At 41.1% G+C, this 27,236-nt stretch overlaps 2 protein-coding genes across 3 annotated transcripts in view; one reads left to right on the forward strand and one right to left on the reverse strand.

Annotated features, from left to right (window-relative positions):
* Positions 1-1,859: 1,859 nt before the first annotated feature.
* The window catches only part of MCM9 (minichromosome maintenance 9 homologous recombination repair factor), a 44,093-nt gene continuing 18,716 nt past the window's right edge, over positions 1,860-27,236 (reverse strand). Inside the window, exons 8-13 of one of the 2 annotated variants that reach the window (XM_072331862.1) lie at positions 14,857-15,031; positions 12,813-13,015; positions 11,648-11,851; positions 10,166-10,248; positions 5,808-5,953; positions 1,860-4,195 (exon numbers count right to left, since the gene is read on the reverse strand). In XM_072331862.1, the coding sequence (XP_072187963.1) occupies positions 2,653-4,195; positions 5,808-5,953; positions 10,166-10,248; positions 11,648-11,851; positions 12,813-13,015; positions 14,857-15,031 (2,354 nt within the window). In that variant the 3' untranslated portion in view covers positions 1,860-2,652. The remainder of the gene's footprint in view (positions 4,196-5,807; positions 5,954-10,165; positions 10,249-11,647; positions 11,852-12,812; positions 13,016-14,856; positions 15,032-27,236) is intronic. The other variant, XM_072331863.1, reaches the window with a different exon arrangement.
* Positions 16,750-26,317, forward strand: ASF1A (anti-silencing function 1A histone chaperone). Its single transcript, XM_072332315.1, has 4 exons — positions 16,750-17,192; positions 19,655-19,770; positions 23,566-23,742; positions 24,921-26,317. Exons 1-4 carry the CDS (start codon positions 17,084-17,086, stop codon positions 25,131-25,133), a joined length of 615 nt encoding a protein of 204 aa, XP_072188416.1. The 5' UTR covers positions 16,750-17,083; the 3' UTR covers positions 25,134-26,317.

Genomic DNA, 27,236 nt, shown 5'->3' on the forward strand with positions numbered 1-27,236 from the left:
ACATAAACATCCATAGGCTGCACTGTTAGCCTTAGGCAACGCCTTTTCAGTGATGTCTACAATAGTCAGGTGGCAAACTCTCTATGCTGTATGTATAGCATGCTGGGACTCTAACTGGAAAACACAAATGTCAAGTGGTATTAAAAAACAGTGACCTCAGAGCCATTGGAGTTTGCACTACCCTTTCTTGATTCATTTTGGCTCAACTCTTGCTCAATAAATAAACAGTTCCATTTTATAAAGTAATACGCTAATTACTTCAAGGGATAATTCTCTCTTTACTGATTTAATATTGTCCCTCAGAAATGATTAACCGCTAAAATATGTAAATAATAATAGGATTCAGTATACCTAAATTCCACAGGACTTTTGGATTTAGATACCTAAAACACACCTAAACAGTAGATAGTGGCCCAGTCTTGCTCTTTCCAAGCTGCCTAACTTTGTCAACAATTAAGATGTCTTAACTGATCTAGGATCCTCTCAGGCATCATCAGATTTGTTCCGACGTGCTCAAAGGTGTCGACTTCTAATCTATTGAAGAGAGGTACTAAAATGCAAAAATGGTCTTAGGTCCACGCACATCCCCAGCAAGAACAGGAGTGAACAAGTATTACCTTCGTTCTCACCCTCTGGAATACAAGGTGCTTCGTTAGTAAGGAAGGTAGCTGTCTGCATTACAAAGCATCTCAAGTTTTTCAAGAAATACAGCTACCTCAATTCACTACGTAGTTATCCTGGCCCTCAGGGAGATTTTACAGTGTAACAAACTTGGCATTAGCAGGCTATAAAGATAAGAACCTTCTCAAGCACAATGTTAGCATGGAGAACATGAAGAAAAATCTAACCTTGACCGTAAGAGCAATTCTGTGCCATTCTGATTGTACTGATTTCAACAGGGATCTCTCATTTCCAGTGCATAGAGAAGAAAGACAACCAGCCTCCCACAGAAGTATGCATGCAATTCTTCGGAGCAACTCTTAACATAATTTTATGCATCAAATTATCCTAGATGAGAAAGGTGTAATTAACATTAATAGCATTAGAATGAGAATTCTGATTTCTGATTCAAGATTCCTGATCCTGGATTCTTGATCAAGTTTCAGTGTAGACAAAGTGCAGAGCACCCACACCCCATCTCTGTGGGAAGGAGCTGGACTGGGTGGCTCTGTGCTCTGGGAGAGAGGTGGATGAAGTCCACTTCTTTCGATTCCAGCAGAGCACTACTATACAGTCAGCACAGACAATAACGTCTCTGTCATTTTCTCAAGCTCCTAGCAGTAAGTCACCCACTGTAATTACTGTTTTCATGACTTCACTGCATCACACAGAAATACTTGGGCTTATCGCTCCCCCTCATTTCCTGACATTTTACACTATTTCAATTCACCCAGTTTCAAAGGAGCTACTGCTAATTTTAAACAAATCAAGAAAAATAAGGCCTTCTTTGTGCTAGCAAGCCTCTCAAAGGATGTACTGTGCCATAAGCAACTATTTCATTCTCCGTTTACCTTGTAGATAATAACAAGAATATTCTGTGGAGAATTCAGACACAGAAGAAACATACCTGACAAGTCACTGAAGGAAATTCAAGGCTCACCTCTCTCTGTAAATATGTAATACACTAGTAGATTGATTTCCCATCAGACAAATGAATGACATGGGATGCAGCATGCCACAGAAGACAAATGTAGTAAAACACTAATCATAATTCAAATAGTCAATTAAATGTTTTCTGAGGCACAGTCAAGTTGTGCTAGGGTAACTGTTCACCATGAAGTTAGGTCTGAGGCGTAGTTTAAATGCCAGGGCTTAACACCTGCATTGAATTTACTCTGATTACCGAGGAGTTCCTGTTACCTGAAATTTGCTCTCTCTGCCATGAAGAGCTGTTTGTTTATTACAGAGTTAGGTTTTGATAAAATGACCCAGGATACAAATACAAACACCTGAACCAGTGTATTTACAACTGAAATAAAATTATAATTAAAAAAAAATAAATCCAGAATCACAAATAAAAAGCCCTAGATACATGTCTTCAACATCAGCAGTGTGATAAGGAGCACAGTAGCCAGACATGTAGCAAAGTTGTCATGATACTGATACTAAGGGAATATTCAGCACAGCATGATGTTAAATCACAATGCAGCTAGCTATGCTGAAAACAAACACATACAGGGAAACAAAACATAACAACATAGCTTTAGCATCATCATTTTTGCAAAGTAGCACAGTCACTCAAAAGCACAATCTGTATCACACGTAGTTCCAACTGTTTCGTGAAAAAAAGGACAGCAGTCAATTAAACCTGCTCTTCTGCTAATGTACTTTGGGTATATGAAACACATGAGTCTTTGGGTTAAATCAGATCATTCAGAACAGTCAATCGACATTAGCATTCTTGGGAAGAGCTTAGAAAATGAAAAGCCACATAAAGCCTGTAGTACACACAATCTTCATCTGATGTGAAGTATACAGCCCTTAAAGCATGTTCATTAGTATCAACAAGCATCCAAGATGACTATTTTTAAATGCTTCAGTAACCTATGGATACTGTTGATATAATTAGCAGAAGGACGTAGATTCAGAAAAGCTACGTGTTAAGTAATTTGGAGGATATACATGTTACAAACTTGGATTTTTCCCAATTTCTTAATCCCAGTCAAAATCTAATGCAGCATCATCCAGCTCTGCTATTGAGAAGAGAGATTTTCGGGTGACCACACTGTCTTTACTTGCATTTCCCAATGCAAAACTCTTCCTTTTGCTAGGATTGCTCACATGTACCTTCAGCAATGGGTTGAGGCTTTCCTTGTTGTTAGTGTCAGTCTTGATAGTTGGTGGAGCTTCTGATTTTGAATCAGGACGTGACATAAAACAGAACCTGGAGAGGTTTTCTAATGTACTGGAGCACACCCTCACTGTGCTTGGACCACCAAGTTTCTCCTCTTCCTCCCTTCTTTTCTTGGTGGGTGGAAGTGACACAACATCAGGTGTGACATCAGAATCTATCACTGCATTTCCCCCAGTCTCCTTCCCTAAGGCCTGACTCAGCTGCTCTTCATTCCCTTTATTACCAATGGATTGCTTTTCCAAACTCTTTTTTCCTAAGTGAGTCAATGTCATTTTGTGTTTCTCAGGTGGGCAGCAGTCTTTTTGCGCCTGCTCTCCCTGGAGCTGCTCTCCCAGCTTAACAGTGTTTTCACTTGGAAAAAGGGAAAATTCTGCACTTTTCTTCTCAGAAGAATGATCAAGTTTTGCCCTCGGTCTGAAAGAAAATTTAGCTAGTTTAGCTCCTGGAGGACTTTCACTGTCAGTAATTTCTGGCTTGTGAGAACTTACTGCCTTTGCTTCCTCCTCTGCTCGACCTTTACTTCGTTTTCTCACGGAAATTACTGAATGTTTTGCTGCTGCAGATGCACTATTATTTTCATCTCCTACTACTGAGTCTGTATCACTTGAAAGATCCAGCAGGCCAGATACAGGAAATGCTGAGGGAAGGGCCTTTGCTTCAGAGTTCTGTGTACTTGTAAAGAATCCACGTGATTTCTCTGTGTGCAGCCTCTGCAGCCTTTTAGAGACCCGCTGTGTAATAACTGAATCCTGTACATTGTCACTTGTTGATGCTGGGTCTTGAATGTTTGCTTCTGAAGAAAAATGTTTGTGCTCCTCAGTCCTCTTGCTGCTTATCTCAGAAACTTTGTCTTGCTCCAAAGGAGCACACAGAGTAACAGCTGTCAGCGACCCTTTCATTCCATTTTCCTTCCTTGGGATTGAAGAATTTCTTTCCTCTGAGCAGGAGCCCTTAGACGTGGTTCTTAAAGCCACTTTATCTGGAGGTGCCTTGGGCAATGGAGATGTCTTCCAAAAAGTTTCTTCGGCATCAATGCTTCTGTCTTCCAGACTGTCAAACCATCCCAGGCTGCTATCATCACCTCTCTTGTTAAGTTTAATCAAGATTTTTGTACCTACGTTATTATCAGGTGTTGGTTTGCGTAAGGTTTCTGGGTGTTTATCCCCTTCAAAATTGCTTTTAGGCAAAGAAGGCTGTGGACAGGAGTTTATCTTTTGTTGAACTGCAGGTTCTGACTGAGACTTTTGCTTTGACTCAAATGTATTTTTGTCCAAGCATCCTGTTGTAGTACGGAAACTTGTCTTTTCAGGCTGTAACTGGCAAGAGTTTTCTTTTTGTAATCTGTAGAATGAAGAAAAGATAAATGAAGTTTTCCTCCTTAATTGTCCTAGTAATGCTTAGTATGTATGAGCAGTGAAAAGCTACAAATAATGTTCAAGTATCCGAATAATTCAGTTTCATGCATAGCTTTCCCAAAGCTGATGTTACAGTCTGTGCTCATTTTGATCTCTCAGCACTTTCTGCATTAAGTGGCAGAATTTCTTCTATTACAACAGTGAAAACGCTGTATTTGAGAGAAAATGCTATACTGACATATATTTTAAAAATCATTTAGAAATCATTTGTTCAATTATGTACTAATAGACCTATTTTGATAGAACGCACTTAAAGATTTTGATGAAAATTTACAGAAATGACCCGATTCACCAAGATGTTCTGAAAGATACACGCTTGTATTGTCAAAATGTGGTTTAGGGGAAATACATTGGACAAGTCTTCTAATACAGAATGGACTGTTCTAAAGAGGACAGTCATTAAGTACTCTCTAAGCTGCTTAAGAGGGTGGAAGAAGAAATCATCTTAATTTGCAGTACAAGGGATTCAGAGATATGGAGAAAACGTTTATGAGTATTAAGATGAAGCAATAATGGAACAGACAATCCAAAAGCAATGGGAAATCTCCTTCGTTACGGAGTCTAACAAGCAGATAACAGAAGTCCCTGCCAGAAAGGTCAACAGCAGACCCGATCCTACCTTTGTGTCTGTTCTTCCATCCCACAGTGTATTTCAATAATCCTTTATGAACCCTTGCTTCTTAAAACAAGCTTTTTTTTTCTGCCTATTGGAGATACCTCACTTTTATCTCCTTTTATTGCCACTGTTCTTAAGATATCCTTACTAAAAATTACAAAACAAAGTCTGAAAAACATCTGAAGGAAAAAATGTGTTTTCCCACCTGTTCTTACTCCCTTAGCTTCAATAATATCAACCATTTGTATTCCTTTATCAGCAAGAAAGTACAAGTTTCTCCAAAGCCTGATCTCATTTCAGGAAACAACTATTATTTTTTGTATTTATTTCCCACCAATCCCAGTGTTCTCCTCTCAGTCTCAGTGAGTTAAAGACTCTCTGTTAGTAACAGAATATAGACTTTCCAGAGGTTACTGCAGTGAATGGAAAACTAGTGAAAAAAAGGAAAACTTGTGTGTAAAAATAGAAAAATCCCCCCAAAAGAACAGAACTTTGATTCAGAATTCTATTTTTTCATTAAAAGAATGGCATGACCCATGAGCTCAATACAAAAGAAGGCGTAAAAATTATAAAGCAGACCTGCTGTTTTTCACCAAGGAAGTAATGAAATGTTTTATACAATCACGTGCTCAGATACAGAATCTCGTACCCTAGGAAATTCAGCTGGAATTTACCTGAGTGTAGAATTGAGATATATGTTGGGAACCAATTGAGAAGATAAAATTATTGTTGCGTTCCATAACCCAGAGAGAGAAATGATCTTTGTGATGCTCTGAGAGTGCTACCTTAATACAGTGCTTATTCACGTCCTCCAAAGAACAAGACCTTTCCCAAGGTCACATTCTACTTTTAGACTCTCCCTAGAAATTACTGTCAAACAATTATTTTACTCTGTCAAATATTTTTGTCACTCTGCAAATACCTGTCAAGTCGTTGTAGCTCCTTCTGCAGAAGACCTTGCAGCTCCAGTCGCTCCAATATGAGCTCACATTGCATTCGGTACTGCGCCATTGGATCCTCTGGGAATGAGGTGTGTAAGGCATTGATGGCTCCAAGAAGTGCACCTCCCTATAGCATGAGATTTTTAAAAGGTAAGTTACTCTTATTATTTAGTATCAGATTTAAGCAGCAGAGATCATTTTAATACAAAATTCTCCCTCAGATATTTTAAAGCTTAACATGGCAAATATTTACTGAGCAACTCTAGTGACACAATCCTTTTAGGTCTGCTCACACAGGCTCATGTCGAACAATTTTATGTTCAAGATTGCTATTTACTATTCCTGAGTGCTGATTTCATTTGCTTTATAGAAGAATAGCATCCACCTAAGGCTTGCAAACACCATTACTAAAAACAGACATTAGTAATTAAAAGTAGGCTTCCAAGTACCTTGTAAAAATTCTGATTGTGTGAGCAACATTCATAATGGAAGATGTTCTGACTGCTATTTTTTTTCACTAACCTTTCCTATTTCTTTAAATGGAAAGACCTGGTATTAAGGCTTGTTAATATGAGAGAAATTAAAGTGCAAAAATGTTTTTGAATAGACGTAACTATTTACAAGTAAGTCCACACTTCTAATCTTGTGAGAAATGAAGCAGTTTTGATTTGGAACAGAGCATCTGCACAAAGTGACTTGTTCCACACAACATATTCTACTACAGCTCTTTGGAGAAACAAAGCAAAACCACAAAAACTGCACACCTGTTTTGACACAGATTAGCCAGAATTTACCATTCCTGCCTAATCTGTAAAGCTCAATTCAACTAATCAACAACGTGCTTATCAAGTACCAGGAAAGCAGCAGCAAAAGTGGGCAGTCTGTGAAAGCAGAAACTGCCACCCACAGTATCTCATGGCCCTCAAGCTTTCAATAAAGTCAGCCTCTGGACATAAAGACTCTGAGTCTATAGGCTGTCCCTATTGAAAATGTGGTTCCTGTGGTGCTGTTTGTGGCAATTTGTTGTTTTGGTTTTTTTCCATTTTGTAATTTTAAAAGTTCATTAAAAAAAAAACAAACCTCACACTGAAGTAACACCACTCACATGGCTAATTCAAGCCATACATTCATACAATATTAAGCAATATTAAAAGTAAGGCTGGCTGTGCAAACATTAATGCATCCCACTTAAGTTACTACTTGTTTTTTTCACAGATGGTTCAGGTAGATGACAAATCTGTTTCACATAAAAGCATTTGTGAAAAAGATTTTAGTACAACGCTTATTTGTTTCATGAATCTATTTGATTGTGAGTTTTTCTTTTTTGTTTCAAGAGTTGGAAACTGTACAATGAGGCAGGAGCTGTAGAAAGGAAAGCTTCATCTGTTGGTTAGGACAGCTAAAAGCTACTGACAAAAATGAGACTCTATCTCTCTGCTAAGTTCCAGTTCTTACAAGTCTAAGTGAGACAACTAAACAAAGGTTTTGAAAAGCAACAAGCTCCTAACTGGGAGCTTGATGTGGTGTGTGCACAGAAGGAAACTGCTGTCAGTAGAGAGTGTGCTCAAACACTCTAGAGTTCTACTGCTCTGAAACAAAGCCCGAACCATTTTTCATGGGACATGTTCTGGTGAATAATTCCTTCTGGATGTTGCATACATCAGCTCCGGATTACAGAACAGGAGTAGTAGCATCCTATCACTTTACAATGGCTGCGTGAATATAAATTACTATTTCTGAAATACACTGGAAATGAATTCCACAGTAAAGCACATGGAAAAAAAATAAAATAGAATTCTATTTGTAGAACAGCCTTTGAACAGTAAATAATAAAATTCTGAGCAAAATATTGACAAGGAGCAGTTGCTTTTAGCCTGAGTACTGTCAACCTGTGATATAAGAATCCAGTGGGGAAAAAAAAAGGAACATATGGTTTTGTATTTCAAAGCATACGCCCAATAGGTACAACTACATCCTGCTCTCCCTGAGAAAAACAAAGGTGAACAGAGGATAAAGCAAACAAACAAACAGCCTCAATGAACTGGGCTAGTGACAAAAATAGGTTAGCACTCCTCCCCATGCAGGCTCACATGAAATATCCATATACTTCCCTGAGAACTGTGAACTTTGAGTTTATACTGGTAAGAATAGGTTGTTTTGTAGAAGTTGGAAAGATGATGTTTAAGATAAAATTTGCTAAGCTGAAAGCTGAACTGAAAGGTGGCAGACAGTCCTTCGAGAACGACAACGGTGCTTCTTTATTTCTAACCTTATTCTACAGTTAGGCCAGAAACATAGAATGTACCGACACATCAAAGCAATTTTATTTTCTAGATAAAGAACTGCTTTCTAAAAAGAAACCAATGCATGTTGCTTTGATTCAGATTTTAAGAAATCAGAGAAATCGCTTCCTTCAAAAAGAATTTCAGTGATTTATTTATAATTTCCAAGTGGAAAGTAAAATTTGGCCTCAAATAGCAGATCTCAAGTTTGGCGATTATTAGAAAAACAAACACATGTGCCTACTTCCTCCTAAAAGTCAATGAATAGAGCAAATATGATGAGCACACAAACTGCCCCCAGGTAGTCTTACACAGTCAAAATTCAGGCAAATTTCTCACCAGCACTGATTAGACAATATGCTTGTTATGCAAATGCAGCCCCCAAAGGACAGAGAAATATGACAAAGTGACCCACTATTAAAATAGTACCCTTTCTTTCCTACATTTACTAGCGTTCATGAAATACAGATGACAATTACATGCATTAGTCTCCACTTTTTGATCAGTCATGAAAAACAAACCTGAGTATTTCAGGTTTCTTGTATCTCAAAATCATACTGATGTGAAATCAGTGTCCCAGCAAATCCCAACATTAGTAAGTTTTAATTACAGTTAATGAACATTTACACGGTATCTTCTGCTCTTTCAATTGCATATAGTGTTACAGATTATTTTGACTCAGGTGCAGTACTGTCATTGAAAAGCTGAGCTCTTCAAAAGAGTGCAAGATGAACTGCAGCAGGCAGAGAAATAACCTTTCGCTACTCAGTAAGGTCAGACCTTGCAGCGTTTTTTAAAGACAAATTCCACGTGCAACAATGCATGGTAGATTATCTGTGGCACAAACTGCAATTAATCTCTCAAACTTCATTGAAAGAGAAAGGGAGATCACAAGTGCCTACCAGCTATATGTGACTTTGTACATCTACCTGGATGCACTTTATTTCAAAAAAGGTCCACGTCTGCAAAAGTCTTTAACATATTTGAGCTAATGGATGCTATATAAAATTGTTTTAATTTTGACCTGTTCATATCAATCTATACAGAAATATAGGATGCCAGTTCGGACAAGAGCGGTGATCTGTGCGGTAGAGTACTCTATCTCTGACAGAACCCAAACCAAATAATTCAGAAGTGCAAAACAACCCCATGCAAAAAAATACAGGATAATCTACTTACGGTAACTTGTTTTTCTATTCCAAAGCATTAAGCTGTATTTCTCCTTAGAATTTTCTATCTGAAGAAATACTATCTATTTTAAATATATTTTAGAAGTAAAAATATTTTCCAGATTTCAATTTTACAAAAGCCTCTAACAGATTCATATCCCTTTTCTGTGCTTTAAATCTGCCTCTTTTCTTTACATTCAATACCCCAATGGTGCTCCAGTAAATCCTAATGTAGCCTTCTGCATTCTTTCTGTGTGTGTTTTTACCTTTCATTTTTTTTTCACTTAGAAATATTACACAAATACACACGCTAACTAGAAAACTACTTTCAGTGTATGGCAGCCAACATACTGAACTTTTAAGGTTTCTCAGAGTAAAATTATTCTCCTAAAAGTTCTGTGAGTTTCAGTAACATCAACAGCATGTTTTAAAATGCTCTAATGGCAATGCAAGGTGTTGATCTTGGCAACTATTCAAAACTTCCTCAAAGTAATTGACTGGTTCTCTCATACCTAGCTTGTGAGAGACAAGGTAATGACAGACAAGAAAAATTCATCAGGTACTACTAAAGATAGCGATATAATAACTTCTGCCTCAAAAGGTCTTTAAGATGTAGATTATTATAGCATAACAAACTCCACTTAGACTGCAAAGTCTATTAAGAAATGCTGTTCTTTTATGACCAATCCAGAGTTTCCATTATAACCTGCCTTTAAGGACTTTCATCATCAAGATGGACTAAAAATTAATTGTCAGTATCTCTTATGATCTACTTTCCATGATAACACAAAATCTTCTCCAAAGAGATTAAAGGAGTTGGCATTTATCTACACGATAAATCCATTAATGTGGTATTACAGCAATTACAATGTCTGCAAGAAATCTTACCTGCATAGAAGATTCCATCACTGATACCACAGTTACAGCATCTTCCAAAGTCACAGTATCCCTAAACATCAAGCGGGCATGAGCTAGCAAAAATAAATGGGCACTGAAAGTGAGTGTGACTGAATGTATGCTAAAAGTCAAAAAGCATTTTTTTTGCACTACAAGGGAAATTATATTTCTTCAGACTTCTTTAGCTCTTCTAACACTTGTGCATGGATCAAACTTAAACATTAATATGGTCCTTTTGATTTTGGTGTCAACTCCAATAGGAATTAGAGAACTTAGTCTTACAAATAAAGAATGTAACGTGCTTCCGGGTTACTGTGACAGGACAGTTTGAATAACATGGCTCAAAATGCTATAGTTGACATAAAATTCTAGATACAGCAGCAAAGAATGTGATATAACTCATCATAGGTCAGAAAACATTAATTTCTTCTAACTGTTCTGAAACGTGCTTTTCTCTACAGAGCTTTATTTTTTCTTGCTTTCCTTTCATAAGACAGCAAAACAAAACTGACTTTTGCAAGCAGGTATAATGCAAATGCAATGATTTTCTACATGAAGCTATTCTAATTGGCTGTGGAAACATGGTTCTTATTCAGCAGGAGAAAGTTTAATTAATACCATCTGTACAATACTTTGAAAGAACAAAGCGCCACTAGACGTCCCAAGTATGAGACACACAAGAATGGAAGAAACCTTAGACACATAAATAACGTGAATCTTAAAGGTTAAGAATTTATTTCAACTACATAATTTCCCCTGAAAATGGAGACCAAAGTATAAACATCTGATGCAGAAAGTACTATGCTGCTCACTGACATACAAAAGCATGACGGCCAGTTAGGATTCTTTGTACAAAAATACATTCTTTTAAATTCACCTTGAAAATACTCGATAGGCCATTTTAGAAAATGAAACAGTATTAAGATAGAGTTCTATGCTTCCTTTGGTTTTGTTCTTGTAAATGAAATATAACTTGAATTTACAGTTAGAAATGTTGTAGTCCCTACTGCAAAATACAGACTTGATTACTGATATTGAAGGAAACAAAAACATGTTGATGTTCTATTAATTTTAGGACAGTATCTGATACTTGACACCTTTCCACAAGCTGAGCAGAAAAGCAACCCAGGACTTAAACTAAGTAAAATGAATCCTGAGATACGCTTTTCATGAAGACACGTACCTTTGGAGACTTATCTCTCAAATAGAATTTCTTCCAGTGGCTTTAGTTTTTATTATGGCTGTGAGAACAGTGAAATTAAAACTGATTTTGATCATCCAAATACAACATTTTTTCCTATATTCAAAATCTCCGACACCGAGTCTCTTTAGATTGTGAAGTAATACAAGGTTCGTCTATCTGTATCTTATAGAAAAGCTGCTACTCAGCTCACTGGCTATAATTAAACTTCCAATCTATTCACCATATAAAGGTTAATTGGTAGCCTAAAAATAAAGTTGTCCCAGCCTTACCTTCTGCAAGGCGTATCAAACTCTCCAACAAGCGGATGGTAGTCCGGGCAGCATTCCTGCAGTCACTCTGACGCTGCATTTGATAATAACGTACAAGGATGAGGTTGCTCTCATCAGACAATTTTGGCTGTATCCTTTTTATAAGGCAGAAGTAGGTTTTCATCTTTTCCATGCTCCAGAGCTTTTCCGATTTGCTAGGGCAACCTGTGAAACAACTGCCTCGTCAGTAAATATACAACAGCCATGAAGCCCTTTCCTAAGAATTATTGTTAATTAAGTGGGTGAATATAAAAGACATCTTACTGTATCTCCAGTGCATACTGGAGTGCCTGCCTCGAGGACTTTGTTGCATTCCAGTGTGGAATGTTCCATACCACCCAGTTCCTCCCCTAACACAACCCACAGGAAAACCTGCAGTAATTTCAGCATAAGTTCTGTCAGGCTCACTGCCCTCCAGATGGTCTGCTTGTTACTAAGCGCTCCAGAACCATGTAAAATGTGAAGTGCTGCTGTACTTCCTCTGGCTGTTTTACCTGCTTCACAGAAGCCAAAGACTACCTGCTATATTCTGAACATTTTCTGCAGGGAGACATTTTGGGAGGGGAAGAAAACCAGAGAAGCTAGATGAAGAAGTTCCTCTAACCACCTGATCTCTAATGGGGATCATAGTCATGCTCCTAAAGCAGATGAAGAAAGGGCTGATTCAAATCAAATCACAATGGTTTTCCTAATTCCGCAGCACGCAGCTTTGGCGCACTGTTTAAGCACTCCATGAGCTTTGTGGCACGCACAGCTCAGATCTGTTCAGTCTGAATTAAGTTTCCCATTTATAGCATGTAAAATGGTATTGTGTAGGATCTGCACATCAAGAAATATAAAGGCCGAGATGGAAACCACCCACTCACTGAGCTGGGCTGATAGTCTGATTGCAGAGTAAAGGTAACAGTATAGTGTTCACAGATCACCTCTACTAATTAGTGTTCTCTGTTTTATTCCTACTGGAATAAAACACCGTCACAGGCAACTATCACAGCAAACACGTGAACACCGATTGCGGAGGAAGTAATAATAATAATAATAATAATAATAATAATAATAATAATAATAATAATAATAATAAATAATTAAAAACAAAACAAAACAATTTAAAAAAGACCGCTCTTACCTTTATTTTGTAAGATGAAAGATGAAATGATGCGGTCCCACTCCTCATTCTTTGTATCTAATAACACTAAGACCAGGTCAAATCTGCTCAGCAGGGGACTGCCAAGAGCTATGTTGACAGAGACAGACTCAGCAGGGTCATAATGGCCTTTGGGGTTTGTTGCTGCCAGTATGGTTGTCCTTGTATTAAGCTTACATACCAATCTAGAGAGAGGTATGATGAACTGAATTAAGCTGGGAAGGGTAAATGATTCCAAAGTGTTAAGAACAATTACCACCTTTTCATGTTATAGAGAGCACATCTTACCTTCAAAGAGTTAAGAGCTAAATAATACACATAATTATTGTATTAATGAATACTGCATACAAACCTTTTCTCAGTCACAGAATAGCAACCAAAGACTGTACTCAGCATACCAAAAGTAACTAGGCGATATTCCCACAAGTCACCTTCATATACAGCTAGATCCTTAGCTGATTAAAGCTAACATAGCTTTTCAAAAGTAAACGTTACTTTGTAGATTCCTACAGTATATATTTTTTTCACGATTAAAGGTAAATTTTGTCTTAATTCACATTTTAACAAAGCAAAATAAAATGTAGCACACATTTAACTCCTGTCTGTAATCACATTTTGGATATTAACCCAGTCAAACAGTGACGGCAGCCATATCAACTGTATTTCCAGGGTAACTGAGATTTTTCCCTCTTAACAATCCTATCCTAGTCTATGTTATTAAATGTGGGGCAACATAACTGTTTCAGTTAAGGAAGCCGTTATTCTGTCTTTGATTAGTCACCAAGTTAGAATTTTAAAGGTAAAAGGTAAAGTTGTGGTTTGAGGTCTTCAAAACTCAAAGAACTGCAACAAGGAACCCAACTAAAATACACCACTATCACATCACGCAGAAATAGTGCACTGTTTCCAACTGTTTGTCCCTATCTGCACTGCTGGCAAAAAGGCTCCCACTTTCCCAGATGAGAAGAACATGATCTATCTGTTTTCTGCCTAGTATTTTTGCAGGGGCTGCATCAGAGTTGATTTGGGTGAAAAAGCATGACTGAATTAATTTTTAAGAATGCATAAACCGGGCAAATTCATGCATACTTTCAATATACAGCACAGTATAACACAGTATATAACATAAGGAAAAGATGATACGTGAGATGTCATACAGGCAACAGCAAATGTTTAGCAAAATCCCAAAAGAGAATGCAGCAGACAGGAGGGGAAGAGGAGGTGAGTTGTAAAGTGGAAAAAATGGCAAGAGCACAAGAGGCTGGAGAAGGATTCAGTGCAGGCACCCAGAAAAAGAAAGGATATGATCAACTGGAGGAGACAAGAAGATGTGATGGGAGCAAGAGCAGAGTGGATGGGAACATGGGTGGATGTGGAAAGGATGGTGCCTTCTGAGTAGCAGAGATTTCAGTAATATCAGCCAGGGGATGATCTGGGCCGGGACATGAGCTGCTTATGGCTGAGTCAGCAGCAGCAGATTTGAATAGATACTGTTTTAAAAAGAAAGTGAGGACATGAAGGTAAGTAGGAATTTATATTCATGCCTTGCCCAACATAGAAGCTGGAACAGCCTAGAAATCCAGTATTACTAGATTTTGGAATAATGAAGTCCTGTTTTCTGAGTTTTAATACTAAATTAACTAGGTTCCTCATTTCACATACAATTATTATGACAGCTCCCACAAAATGACAAGAACAGTCTTTTTAGGAAAGAGTCCTCATCTAAGGGCAGTAGTAGAGTGAAAACCCAGAAGTTTGGAGCCCTGGGCAGCCTGGTCTAGTATTAGCTATGGAGATTGGAGGCCCTGCCTATGGCAAGGACATTGAAGCTTCTATGATACGATTCTATAAGTGAACAAGGTATGTCTATGAAACGTTGTTTCACCTTGTTGACCAATACGCTGAGAACAAAACTATGTAGTACAACAAAGAAAACAGCTGCAATGTACTAGCATGACACACGTCTCTTCAACTGGTGAGTATAAGAGAAACAATGTTTTGTCACATACCTTAACATGCCACTTACCCTGCTTTTGCTACACTGATGGTTTGTTGCTCCATTGCTTCATGGATACTGGTTCTGTCATGTTCTTTGATGCTATTGAACTCATCAATGCAACAAAGGCCTCCATCTGCAAGCACCAGTGCTCCAGCTTCCAAGTTCCACTCCCCAAAGTCCTTCACAGCAGTCACTGTCAAACCTAAAGAATCAATTATTGCAGTCAGTCTTTATCTCAGATTGTAAGAGTGCACTTGAGTGAAAGAATGGGACTTGGCATGCTGGCTTGCGCCACAGACAGAAGGAGAAACAGCAGGTTAACTCCACCACATACCTCTACCATGCATCTCATTTACACTTGCTGGTAAAAAATCCCACTAGCGTTACACAGGTTAGCCATGATCTGCAGAGCAGATTCTGCTAAGCTTTCCAAATTTAGTAATTACTTATTAACAAGGGTGAGAAAATCAAATCTGCTAAAGTAAAATGAAAACTGGTGTGACTGCAAAGCCCGCAAATTTATAGAATGGATGCATTCAAGTTGCCTTCCCCACCAACTACTAAAACAGACAAATATTCCAGAGCTGAAAAATAAAGCTTAGAAGAAAAAAATAATAATAATCCGAAATGAAATGAACCAAATAAGTTCCCAGCAGGCATTAGTGAATCTACACGTGACGCAACACTGGAAGCACGGAAGGTCAGAAATGTTTCTAAGCTGTGATAATGGCTGCTCACTATCAAGTATGTGAAGCTCTTTTCCATTTCCCTAGTCCTTACTTTCCAGCCTTTTCTCTATCTTTAGCCCTTCTTTTTCACTCCAAAGTGCTCTGCTCAAAATATCCTGGTAGATGACAAGCTGCTGCCAGCCTGAAACCTCCTGGAATGCTACAACAAAACTTGCCCAAGGATCTTCCCATGGCCCAGGGAAGAGGCTGCTGCCTGCTCGTCTCTGTGCAGATCAGTCAGAAATTATTGGCAATTTATGTTTCTTGATAGTAATTGTAGCTTGTTGTGAGGAATATCTTCTACTGTGCCCAATCTGGCCTTTCGTCTGACACGAAGAATGCTAAAAATGTACACTGAGCAACAGATGAGGCAACTATCAGACACTTCTTTGTAAACACAGAAGCGTAATGGCCTTTCCAAACCTGGCAGTGGCTTGGAGGACTGCTCAGGGCCGAGGCCCTCAGTGCTGCTCTCACTGCAGACATGGCAGCACTCTGCTCCTTGCCTGCGTGGCTCAGGCAAGATGTCTGCTCCACACCTTCCTGCTGCACATTAAGGATTCCCCGCAGGCACGATTACTGCACGACCACATAATTTATTTCCTCCGGGAATCGCCTCTCACGTTGACGAGGCACACCTCACACCCCCAGCCCGGGGCACGGCTCTCCCCATCTCAGCGGCGGGCGGTGACATATCACCGCTGCCATCCCCGCACACGGCAGCCTAAAATGGCCTCCTCCCCGGGCCGCCTGTGTTCGGGGCGCGCGGCGCTGCCGGCGGCCTTCATTACAGCACAGCCATGGGATGACAGCTTTTTGGAGGCCGCTCGCACAGCGGTCCCCGTGTTGCTGCCCTGCGGACCAGGCGCGGGCTCGGGCGGGCAGCCCCCAGTCAGCAGGTAACGCCTGACACCTCCGGGTTCGCAGAAAGAATTAAAAAGAATGAAAACAGAAATTCCTCGGGCAGTAACAACCGGCAATCCCGCAGCACATGGCGGAAACCCACGCGCGAGCAGGGGCGCGGCCTACGGCTCCCGGGGCCGCCCCTCGGCTCCGCGCTCGGCCCCGCCCGCTCGGGCCGGCCCCTCCCCGCGCTGCGCGGCCGTTGGCCGGCGGCCGGCGGGCGGTTTGGCGGCGGTGGCGGGCGCTGGCCGGGCGGGGGCGCCGAGCGGCGCGGCGGGGCCGGGCGGGCGGCGGTGCCTGTCTTGCCGCCGCTCGGCGGTCGGCTCGGCTCCGCTCGGCTCGGGGAGGAGGGCCCTAGCCCAGCGCGCGGCCAATCCGGACGGGCGCTGGCGGCGAGCAGGGCAGAATGGGCCGTAGTTGAGTGAAATAGGAAAGCTGCGAACAGTGTGGAGTGCTCCCGGTGTAAATAAGAGGGGGGGGGAAGAAAAGTTTCCCCAAGTCGCGGCTCTGTAGCCTCGCTCCGAGGAGGGGCACGGGGCTTCGTGCGAGGCGGAGATCACCGCTCGGGACTTCGCCGTGCGGCGTTCACCCGCTCCTCCTATTGTGTTTTTTTTTTTCAAAATATGGCAAAGGTTCAGGTGAACAATGTAGTGGTGTTGGACAACCCTTCTCCTTTCTACAACCCTTTCCAGTTCGAAATCACATTTGAGTGCATAGAGGACCTGTCGGAAGGTGAGTACCGCTCTCCGGGCGCGGGTTCCGCGGCCCCGGGGCTGTCGGATGCGGGGCCGAGCGGGCTCCCCTCGGCCCGGGCCTGCTCCCGCCGCCGCGCGGCTCTCCTCCCCGCACAGCCGTGCCGCCACGCGGGGATGCGGAGCTACCGCGGGGCCGCCCGGCCCGAGCCCGGCAGGGAAAGTTAGCGGCGGAGCCCTCGCTCCGGGGCCGCCGCTCCGCTTCGCTCCCCGCCGCGCCATCGTCGAGGCCGCCTTCAAGTTGCGAGGAACTTGTTAGAGTGGTGGTAGCCATGTTGCCAGCTTTGTGTGTGCGTGGGGGGGCAGAGCGGGAGCGGGCGGACGGGCAGGGCGCCGCGCGGCTCCGCGACGCGGGAGCGGAACTGTTGCTTGGTCGTACCGCTGCGGCCGGGCGATACCCGCAGCGCGGGCAGCGTTTCGGAGAGAGCGGTGCAGGGCCTGGCGGGCCGCTTTAGTACTTAAAAGGAGGGAAGGGGGAAAAAAAAAAGGAAAGCACAGAGGGGGAGGCAGGGCGGGCGAGCGGGCGGCTCTCCGTGGGCGCAGTGCTCGGGGCCCGGTGGGTGGCGGTTCGGAGGCGCGGAGCCGTGCTGGGAGGAGGGGGTGGCGGCAGCCACTATTTTTGGAAGTCACTCGAAAGTTACCGGCTGCCGCCGGGAGAGGCGGCTCGGCGCCGCCCTGCACGCCGCCCCGCGGGGACCCCGGAACGGGAGACGCGGCTAAGAGACCCTCCTCGGCCGGGCTCCCGCCTTCCCATCTGCCCGGCGTGCCGCGAGCAGCCCCCGGCCCGCTCTGGCTCGGCTCGCTCCGCAGCGATGTTTCCGCGCCGCCGGCAGGCCGCGCCGCGCCTCTCCGCGGGAGGCGCCCCGAGAGTCCGCGCGGGAACCCCCGGGCGGGAGATTCGAACGCGGCGGCGCACGGCGAAGGAAGCAGCGGGCTGCGCGGCGGACCCGAGCGGGAGGCGGAGGCCGCTCCGAACAGGTGCCGCTGCCGGCCCGGCCCCGATGGGGCCCAGTGCCGCCTGCTCGCCGGGGAACCCGGGCAGACAGCGGGAGGCAGGGAGGGAAGCTCATGGCAGTAGAGAATGGGGACGTTTCTGGTGCTGTGGCTCAGTTTTGCCACCCTCAACACTCGGCACGGGTTTCTGCCTCTGTATGGAGGGCTGGCGGTGCTGTCAGGAACTTTGACAAAGTCCTGTCTAAGTTTGGGGTTCCCTCCGCGCCTCTGCCACCCATCCTATGATCAGCATCTCAGTTTGAGCAGCCCGCACCAGCAAGCTCCGTGCCCGTCCCGATGCTGATGGCTGCTCCTCCCTGACTCAGGCAGTCAGGGCTAACTCAGGACAGCAGCACCTGAATCCTCACCCCTGTGCGGCGCACAGCAGTGCCTGCGGCAGCACAGGCACAAAGTATCACCGTGCCTTTCCTTTGGTTGTGTGACCACTCGCTGTGTGTGTTGAACAGCGCAGTTAATCTGGACTGTCAGGATGAGAACTGGAGGTGGCCCAGTTCAAAATTCTCAGTTCCCTTCCCCCATCTGATAAAGGTTAGACTACAGGATGCATTTAGGGTAAGCATTGCTATCTTTCACGTATAAAAATTAGGTTAAACAGCTTTTTAAAGAGAATGAATTGCTGTCATTTCCTTAGCATTTGTGTGCTAATGTTTACACTGCTGTTTAGAGCCAGTCCTGTGCACCACTGGTCTTAAAAGTCAATTCATTGAGTTCACTTCCCCCTATCTTTAAATTGTTCCATGTCATCATTCATCAGCAGTATCAGATCAACCTTTTAAAGGCATAAGTTATCTTCAAAGGTTTGTTTTTCAGTACCAAGTATTACTGGTTTAGAATGAGTTTGTTTTCCTGGAATAACTGCAAGTGATGGTACGATAACCTTAAGTGATCTAGCCTCTTACTTTCTCACTCCTTGAACACAGCAAATTGCATAGACTCCAACAGAAGGTCACCAGCTGACCCAATGAGTGCCTGCAGTGCCCCAGTAGCCAACATCAGGTGTTTACGGGGTAAACAGAACCTCTGATGCAGAACCTGGTTGGTTGTGCTGTATGAGGGGTTACAATTTCATTAATGAGGAAAAAAACGGTTGCAATTCTAAATGCTGGAGACATTCCTGCAGACTGAGGAAATTCTCATTACAGCTCCCAGCAAGTAAATGGGCCCTACCTGCTGTAGGAGAATCGCAACTTAACCAGGCTATGAAAGTAGAGGGACTCCTGCAGTAGTGACTGGAGAAAGGTGGTGGGATGGTCTAGGTCATGAGGACTAGAGAAAGCATCATCTTCCCTGATAAAGACAAGTTCCCTATCCTTTATGCCAGTTGCCAAACTAGCAATTTTAAGCTAAGCAAAATCATAGACAGTCAAGAGTGGAAGACCCTTAACTATAACAATAAATAATGTTTGTTATCTAACTTTTGTTCTGCAGACTTGGAATGGAAGATAATTTATGTGGGTTCAGCTGAAAGTGAAGAATATGACCAAGTGCTAGACTCTGTTTTAGTAGGACCCGTTCCTGCAGGCAGACACATGTTTGTATTTCAGGTAAGTGGGAATTAACTGTTTCTAAGAGAATAATTTTGATCACTGAAGATGACTACCACACTAAGAGGCACCCAAAACATTTTGAGTCAGCTCTTCAGTTATGATAGACCTTTCTTTAAGGTTTATTCATTAGCTGATATTTTGCCCTCCATATTTCCATAGTACTATTTTTATTTGTAGTATCAATATAAGACACGCTGGTAAAGGCACAGTTCCTGATGATGATTTTATTATATAAAATAACAATGTCTTGAGCTGCAAGGGATTTAAGCCTACTGTGTTTGAACCACCTGCTGTGAGCAGGGTTGCTGCTCACTCGATCAGGCTGCCCAGGGATTTTGACTAGTCCAGTTTATAAATGTATTCTAGACCATTCATTAACTGGGAATGTCAGGCTTAACTACATGGCAGTTGGTGGCAGCTTCAGACAATTAGGTGCACTAGGTTAAGATATGGTATCTTCAGGAGAAGGCCAAAGACTGCACAGTGAAACTCAGCCAGAACAGTTGAGTTGATTTGTCTGGCAGGATAGATGGTCAACCATGATGTCTGAACATGATGGCCAAGCGTGCAAGTTATGACACAATATAGCAATTTGTAAAACAAGACAGAATTCCAGTGGTAGGTAGAGACTGTTTCCCTAACACTGAAATATGGGGTGATCCTATAAGACACTGCTGTTGAAGCAAGAAGTAACTAAGAGGAAATAATTGAGGGAAGGAAAAGAGAGGAAGCCCTGAGATGGTTTAAGGTCTGGTTAGATCAGTGAGAGGAGAAAAAACTGAAGCAAACTAGCCTGAACTTTTATGGATTATAGCATTATATCTGGAGATAGCAGCTAGCACTTGTATTTCTGATTTAAATACTGCACTATTTTCAGTCACGTTACAAGGAGTCATCACTGACAGTAATGGAGGAGGAGCAGGAGGTGGGTGCCTAAAAAGTCATATTTTGGTTGTCATGTAGGAAGGCCTTGACAATTGGAATTTAATGGTCTTGTAGTTCCTGTAGAATGGACTCCTTTCCATTTTACATGGATATGAATGTTTATAAACAACACTGAAGCTAAACTAGGAGTGGGCATCTTGCTTATATTCTAATAGGTATGGTAAGAGACTGAGCTGGTGTGTTATTATTAAGTGTCCCTTTTATTTCTAATTGAATTACTGTTGGTCTGAGTACATCAGACTTCAAAATCACTGCATTTCAGGTGAGGGTAGGACTTGGCTAATGTTTATGTAAGAGACTACCAAGAACCAAACTGCTGTAGTAGGCCTTTGCTGATGACTAAAGCTACTTTATTCACCAAACTAATACTGCCTGAGAGATGGAGAGAACAAGGGAAGGGCAGAATGGGGCACAATGCAGAGCTGCAGGAGGCATAGAGTATAAACCAAAGAGGTGGTGCTTGTCAGGGATAACACAAGAAAAGACCTTTGCAGAAATGCACAAAGTTTTCAGCTGGTAACATGCTGTAGAGTTTGCTAAATACAGAAATTGCTGAAATAGCAAATAAAATGAAGTGTCACACTTATAATACTGAGGGTGATAGAACTACCTTTGTGAAAAAGGAGCTGTGTATCACGTTGGTACGTTAGTCTTACGTGCAGAAAGATGGAAAAGATGTTGTGTTTCTCAGACTTGGACGATCAACTTCTTAGAACATTTCAAAGGATTTCAGTGTTAAAGGCAAACTGCCTGGCCTGTTTAGATTGAGATATCAAGACAGAGGTATTGAACCCCGATGCCTTCTCTCTATGCATTTAGGGGTTTGCAGTAAATTCTTTCGGAGAATATAAATGATTTATAATCTTATGGGGAGATAGCTGTACGCTAATTTATTTACTCTCTAGTGATAGCTAAATGCACATCTGTCTTATGTGGGGAAACCAAGATAATTCAAGACAATGTATGCATTGAGTGATGTCATAAAATGCTTAAATAATTATTAGCATGAGAATGGCACGTAAAGACTGTGATTTTTTTTTTTTTATGCGGAAGTTATTTTTGCTACCTCTTTTTACCTACCACAACATCTGTTTGCAACCAGTCGCGTATCCCTGTGTATGGTTGCCTGTTCCTTAGGGAACTGGGAGGTTTTATATCCAAGGCAGGGAGTCGGACATTTGAGAAAAGACAACAGGTGTATTTATTTTTTTGAATCATGTTCCATGTCATTGCCACTCAACAAAACAGTACTCAGTAGCTAAGTAGGATTAGAACAGTATTTCTGCAGGTTTGCAGCTGTATCATAGCATATTATGGCATGTGAAATGCCAGTGGGAGTCAGGAAGAGCTGAAATACCATGCTAGGTGCGAGTTGAGTTTTTCATAGGGAATGAAATAGAAGAGTGTACGTTTGCAGTGTATTATTCTATAATTGCCCACTGTGGAATTTCAGGTAATCGCACGGCCCTGGGCACTGAGAAGGATGACTGAATGTAGCAGATTTATATATCGTCAGTTCTTGTGTTTTCTTGTAGCCTCTACACTTCTTTTCCTTGGCCATTCCCCTGGACAAACTATCAACTCATTTGGTCACTGCGTGCTCCCTTCAGGGCTGGAGGAGTCTACCCAATTCCCTAGCTGCATTTCACTCCCCTCTGTTGTGTTTATACCCAAGAGGTCCATTCCATTTAATTTTTCTGTAAAGTGCCTGTAGCTTCTTATAAAAAAAGTCAGGCTGGTTTGAAGGCTCAGAATTGAAGTAGCAAAGAGAAGAAGTCAGTGATGCAAGATTACTAGCTCCTGAATTTCACAGTGCTAGAGCATATAAAAACCAGAGAAAAACAGGGATAAGAGGGATAGCAAAAATTAATTCCATTCATCGTCTGTCATAAGGCAGGATTCAATACACCTGAACTGCTCTAACGTAATTAATACTAATTTATACTCAGAACAAAAGTGTTCATTATTAGCTTTGGCCTTGTCATGCAAAATTGTAAACACGAGTCTTTTTCATCTTTTTTCTTAAATTGCTGTTACTCTAAATTCTAGAGGTACCATATTTTTATCAACAAATGTTTAGTTAGAAAGCATGTTAAGAGACCAAGGTAAGCTGCATTTTTATGAAGTAATCTTTATTGATTATTAATAATTACAGTACTATATTAAATAAGGATGCTAAGGAAAATTATGCTAGTTGCCTATTAGGACTGTACACTGGTTAAAAATGTCTGATGTCCAGCAGTGGTCAGTGACTTTAACTGTGTGCATTTTAAGAAATGTAGGCATGTGGAAGCAGGTGAGAGACGCTGTTTGTTCCTTTCCTAGACATTTGTGGGACAGTCCAGACCTCACTGCAGCCTGTCCCTGCCCTTGCTGAAATATAAACTACAATCTGGTTTTTTTAAGGGTTTAGTCATGTTAAAATAAAAATGTGTCCAGATCAAGTCAACTTAAGAGGTATGGAAAGAAATACTTTTACTAAATTACTAAGGTGGGCTAGAGAATAACAGCACTGTAGAATTAGAGAGGTATTGGCACTCTTGTTCAAACAACAGCTCAGCTAATTATGTATTGAAAAGTGGTTTTGGATCAAAGCTGTCTAATCACCCTGGAGAAATGTCAGCACACAATATTACTCTGTTGTAAGTAATTCCGTCTCTAGAGGATACTGCCCTAAATTCAGGGTTGATGTTTTTATAAAAGCAGGTCTGCTTTCTGGTTAACTTGAAAGAAACACTTAGAATTTACACACAGTCTCTACTCAGGTGCTGGGATGTACTACTTGCCCTGCTAGGTAGACATATGGTGTTGATTTTATTTTAATAAGTCTTTCCCTTTCACATCTAGGCTGATGCACCTAACCCAGGGCTTATTCCAGATGCAGATGCAGTAGGTGTAACAGTTGTGCTAATTACATGCACCTATCGAGGTCAAGAATTTATTAGAGTAGGCTACTACGTAAACAACGAATATACGGAAACAGAACTGAGAGAGAATCCACCAGTAAAACCAGACTTTTCTAAGGTAAGACACGTTTGGTTCTAGTCTGTCTATTGCATGCTTATAAAATGTTTTTAGGAAGCAAACTCCAAATGATTCCATAAATTACACTGAATAACACAAAAAGACTGGGGGTCAAAGTGGAAGTACTGTGTAGTTGCCCTAAATTTGGTGAACACTTAGAAATCAGTAACAGTTTCTGCTAATTTGAAGCTTTGTTTGTATGTCAGTGTGAGTTTATACTGATGAAATGGACTGTGATCCCTCTACCTGAATCACTGTTGACAGCGGCTCCATTCTTCAAAAAAACAAAATAATGTTTTTTAAAGGACAGGTAATTAGGATCTGAAATGGAAGTGTTAATTCAACACAGTCCCTACACAACTATTCTGATTTCCTGTAAAGCAGAAACTGAAGAACAACTTCTCTATGAAAAGAGAGAAGATGGGCAACCTGGTAAGAGCAGGCTGGATGGCTATTCAATAAACAGACAACACAGTAAAGAAGTTAAAATATAAACTTTAAAAACAGTTACTTTTATGCTAAAAACTGAACCAGGAGTAGAATAAAAATGAGATGTGAAACAGAATTATTTGGAGGAGAAAAGCCAATTAAACATCAAAAACTTGTCAGACCAACTCGTGTGGAACAGTACAGCAGCTCTCCTGTGTGGACAAACACAAGGTTCTGTGCTGTATCCTGGCTTGCTTTAGTGGAAGATGTTGCAGAATTGGGGTTTTCCCTTTATGAAAGCTGATGTATGTATGTTCATGTCCACAGTGGTCATGATAAAAATATGGCTATTTCTCAAGTGTACATGAATTATACAACTGGATATGTATCTGTTAGTACAGATATAATCCCCATAGTCTGAAACAGATTGTCAAATGTGACTAAACTTAAAGTGGTATGTAAACTGGTTTTTAAAAGTTGCTAGTGGTTTTCTATGCTTAACTTTCTTTTCAAGGATCAGATCAGAAGCCTTGAGTGTACTCAGAATTCACAGTTACTGTTAATTTTTGATTCTTAAACTTATCTGTTCCTTTTTTATCTATTGTGTTGTTGAATTTGCAATGACACTAACAAATTATTTTGCACATATATGGATATGGGAGTAAAGGGGGAAAAAAAAACCCAAATGCGTGTGAGTTCTGATTGGAGACATAAACACTATATAATCTGTTTCTTTTCTTCCCACCCAGCTTCAAAGGAATATTTTGGCATCTAATCCCAGAGTCACAAGATTTCACATTAACTGGGAGGACAACACTGAAAAACTGGAAGACGCAGAGAGCAGTAATCCAAATCTACAGTCACTGCTTTCGACAGATGCATTACCTTCAGCATCAAAGGGATGGTCAACATCAGAAAACTCATTAAATGTTATGTTAGAATCTCATATGGACTGCATGTGACTAACCACCATCGTTTTGGTACTGTACATGTATTAAACTGTAAAAACAACCAGAACTATTTCCCTCAGTTTCCCTAAGTATATAGTTGACAAGCAATGTGAAGAACCTGTTTTAAAACATCCTGTAGAAAGTTTATAAAAAACAAAAACAAAAAAAACCCAAAAAACAGTATTTGATCAAATTGTGGAATATAAATACAACTATTTTTAAGTAATTGTTTTTTTTTTTTCTCTAACTTGTTACTCTGTTGGTCTAAATCAAACCTTATTAAAGTATGCATCTTCCTTCCCCCTCCCCCTTTACTTTGTAAGCACTGATAAAAGCAAAAAAAAAAAACACCTGAAAGTTGAAATATTCAGGCAAAATGAAGCAATAACGCTATGCTGTGTCCTTCTCTCTGATATCCAGATTGCCAAATATAAAGTGCCCTTTAATTAAACACCTGAAGAGCAAAGCTGTTATTAGAGGAAGCGCTAAGACAAGTGTTTGCTGCTTGGAAAAAAAAAGCCCCCAACTGTGGAAGTAGACAGCACAGTATAATTTTAAGTGCAAGCTTCTTTTCATTTCAAGGCACATACTGGTTACTTAAAGCACACAATTTGAGATTTACCATCTGCTGTCTTCAATTTTAGGACTTTTCTTAATCTCCTGCTGCTAGTTAAACAGTGGTTTGTTGAGGGCAGTGCTTTGTATGGCATTAGGTATCCATTCATGAGAAAACTCTTTGGCAGCCACTGAACGGTATATGGAGGTGGCTGGAAGGATTCAAGCAATTATTAGAAAACTTAAGTGTATATAACACGAGCACCCCAAAAAATGGCTCTTCTGTGAGACTGTCACACACTGTTGCTGGTTCATACACCGATTTTTCAAGTATGCTATGCTCTTGTGGTTTTAATTTGTAATAAGGAGTTTAGATGTTTTCTTTCAGTTTTTTGAACCATCTGGAATTTAAAATATTTCAGTGTTTTGTTACCCTTTCAGGCAACTGGTATAAATGAAGATTCAACCCCTTTTGTGGCAGGCACTACCTACTCAAGAATACACTGCCTATCTTGAAGGTCTTGCAGTGAGACATTCCCTACCTGAGGCACCCTTGAAGATAAAAAAGAATAAGCCAGTGAATTGTAACGACTTTCTTAAGACATTGTTATGGCACTTAACAATTTAGTTATTCCTTCTAATCCTTGTCAGCCTTATGTTTACTGTGACTATATATGCATTTAAAATTGTAATCTGTCATGTCAGATTACAGAAATATTGTTCTGCTGGTTACTAGTAACCACACAAACTATGAACCCTTGTAGGTTCCAGGCCATTAAAACACATACATACATTTCATGATGACTTGACAGAATAGCTCTGAATAAAAATAGAATGCTTTCTCTCCTTTTTCTGCATTCTCTAATAGGGTTGAAGCTGGCCCAGTCAGTTAGTTAGCATTTCTGTCTTTTTCATATGATTAGTCCAATTGTCTTTAATTTAAAATGTATATTTTCAAATTGCAGAGGAAAGACCTGGTGTGAATGTTACACACGCATGTTTCTTTCTTGCATCACAACTCAGCAGAGTGTATGTGTGTACTGAGAGCCGTTAACATTTGGAACCCAAATTCTAATGTAATACTGCAAAAGTTGATGTCTCAAATGTAAACATTTAACATAGTCATCTGCTGAAAAGCTGGTAGGCTAATGATGTCTGACTTGAGCTCAAGTACTGTAGTAGTATTTCAAACCTCTGTTCCTGCTAGTGATTGAAAGTATGATCAGGTACAACCTGTAACCAGGATCCATCCACCAGTAGCACAAAGGCTTTTCAGAAGCATATGCTACAGTGAGAGAAAGAAGCAAACTGCTATTGCCTCAGTGATACAACCATATTCCAGAAATAGGGAATTTGAGTATTCCAGATGCTTTAGGATTGATGACCAGGTGACATCAAAGCACAAAATCAGTGGCATTAAAAGACAGAGTGAATATACTGCACCTCTATAAAGACTTGTCTCTTTGAACTTTTCAGGACAGCAGGGCTGCTTAGCAAACATAGACAGGTAGCACTGACAGCAGAACACTACAGTTTCAATGCTGAAGGCAAGTTCACTTA

Source organism: Excalfactoria chinensis, chromosome 3 (assembly GCF_039878825.1).
Source record: "Excalfactoria chinensis isolate bCotChi1 chromosome 3, bCotChi1.hap2, whole genome shotgun sequence".
Taxonomy (NCBI): Eukaryota; Metazoa; Chordata; class Aves; order Galliformes; family Phasianidae; genus Excalfactoria; species Excalfactoria chinensis.

Excerpts from the sequence above, each read along its gene's own strand:
- ASF1A (XM_072332315.1), top strand. The coding sequence starts at position 17,084 with ATGGCAAAGGTTCAGGTGAACAATGTAGTGGTGTTGGACAACCCTTCT. Across the intron at positions 19,771-23,565 it reads GACACATGTTTGTATTTCAG|GCTGATGCACCTAACCCAGG; the intron begins GTAAGTGGGAAT and ends TTTCACATCTAG. Across the intron at positions 23,743-24,920 it reads TAAAACCAGACTTTTCTAAG|CTTCAAAGGAATATTTTGGC; the intron begins GTAAGACACGTT and ends CTTCCCACCCAG.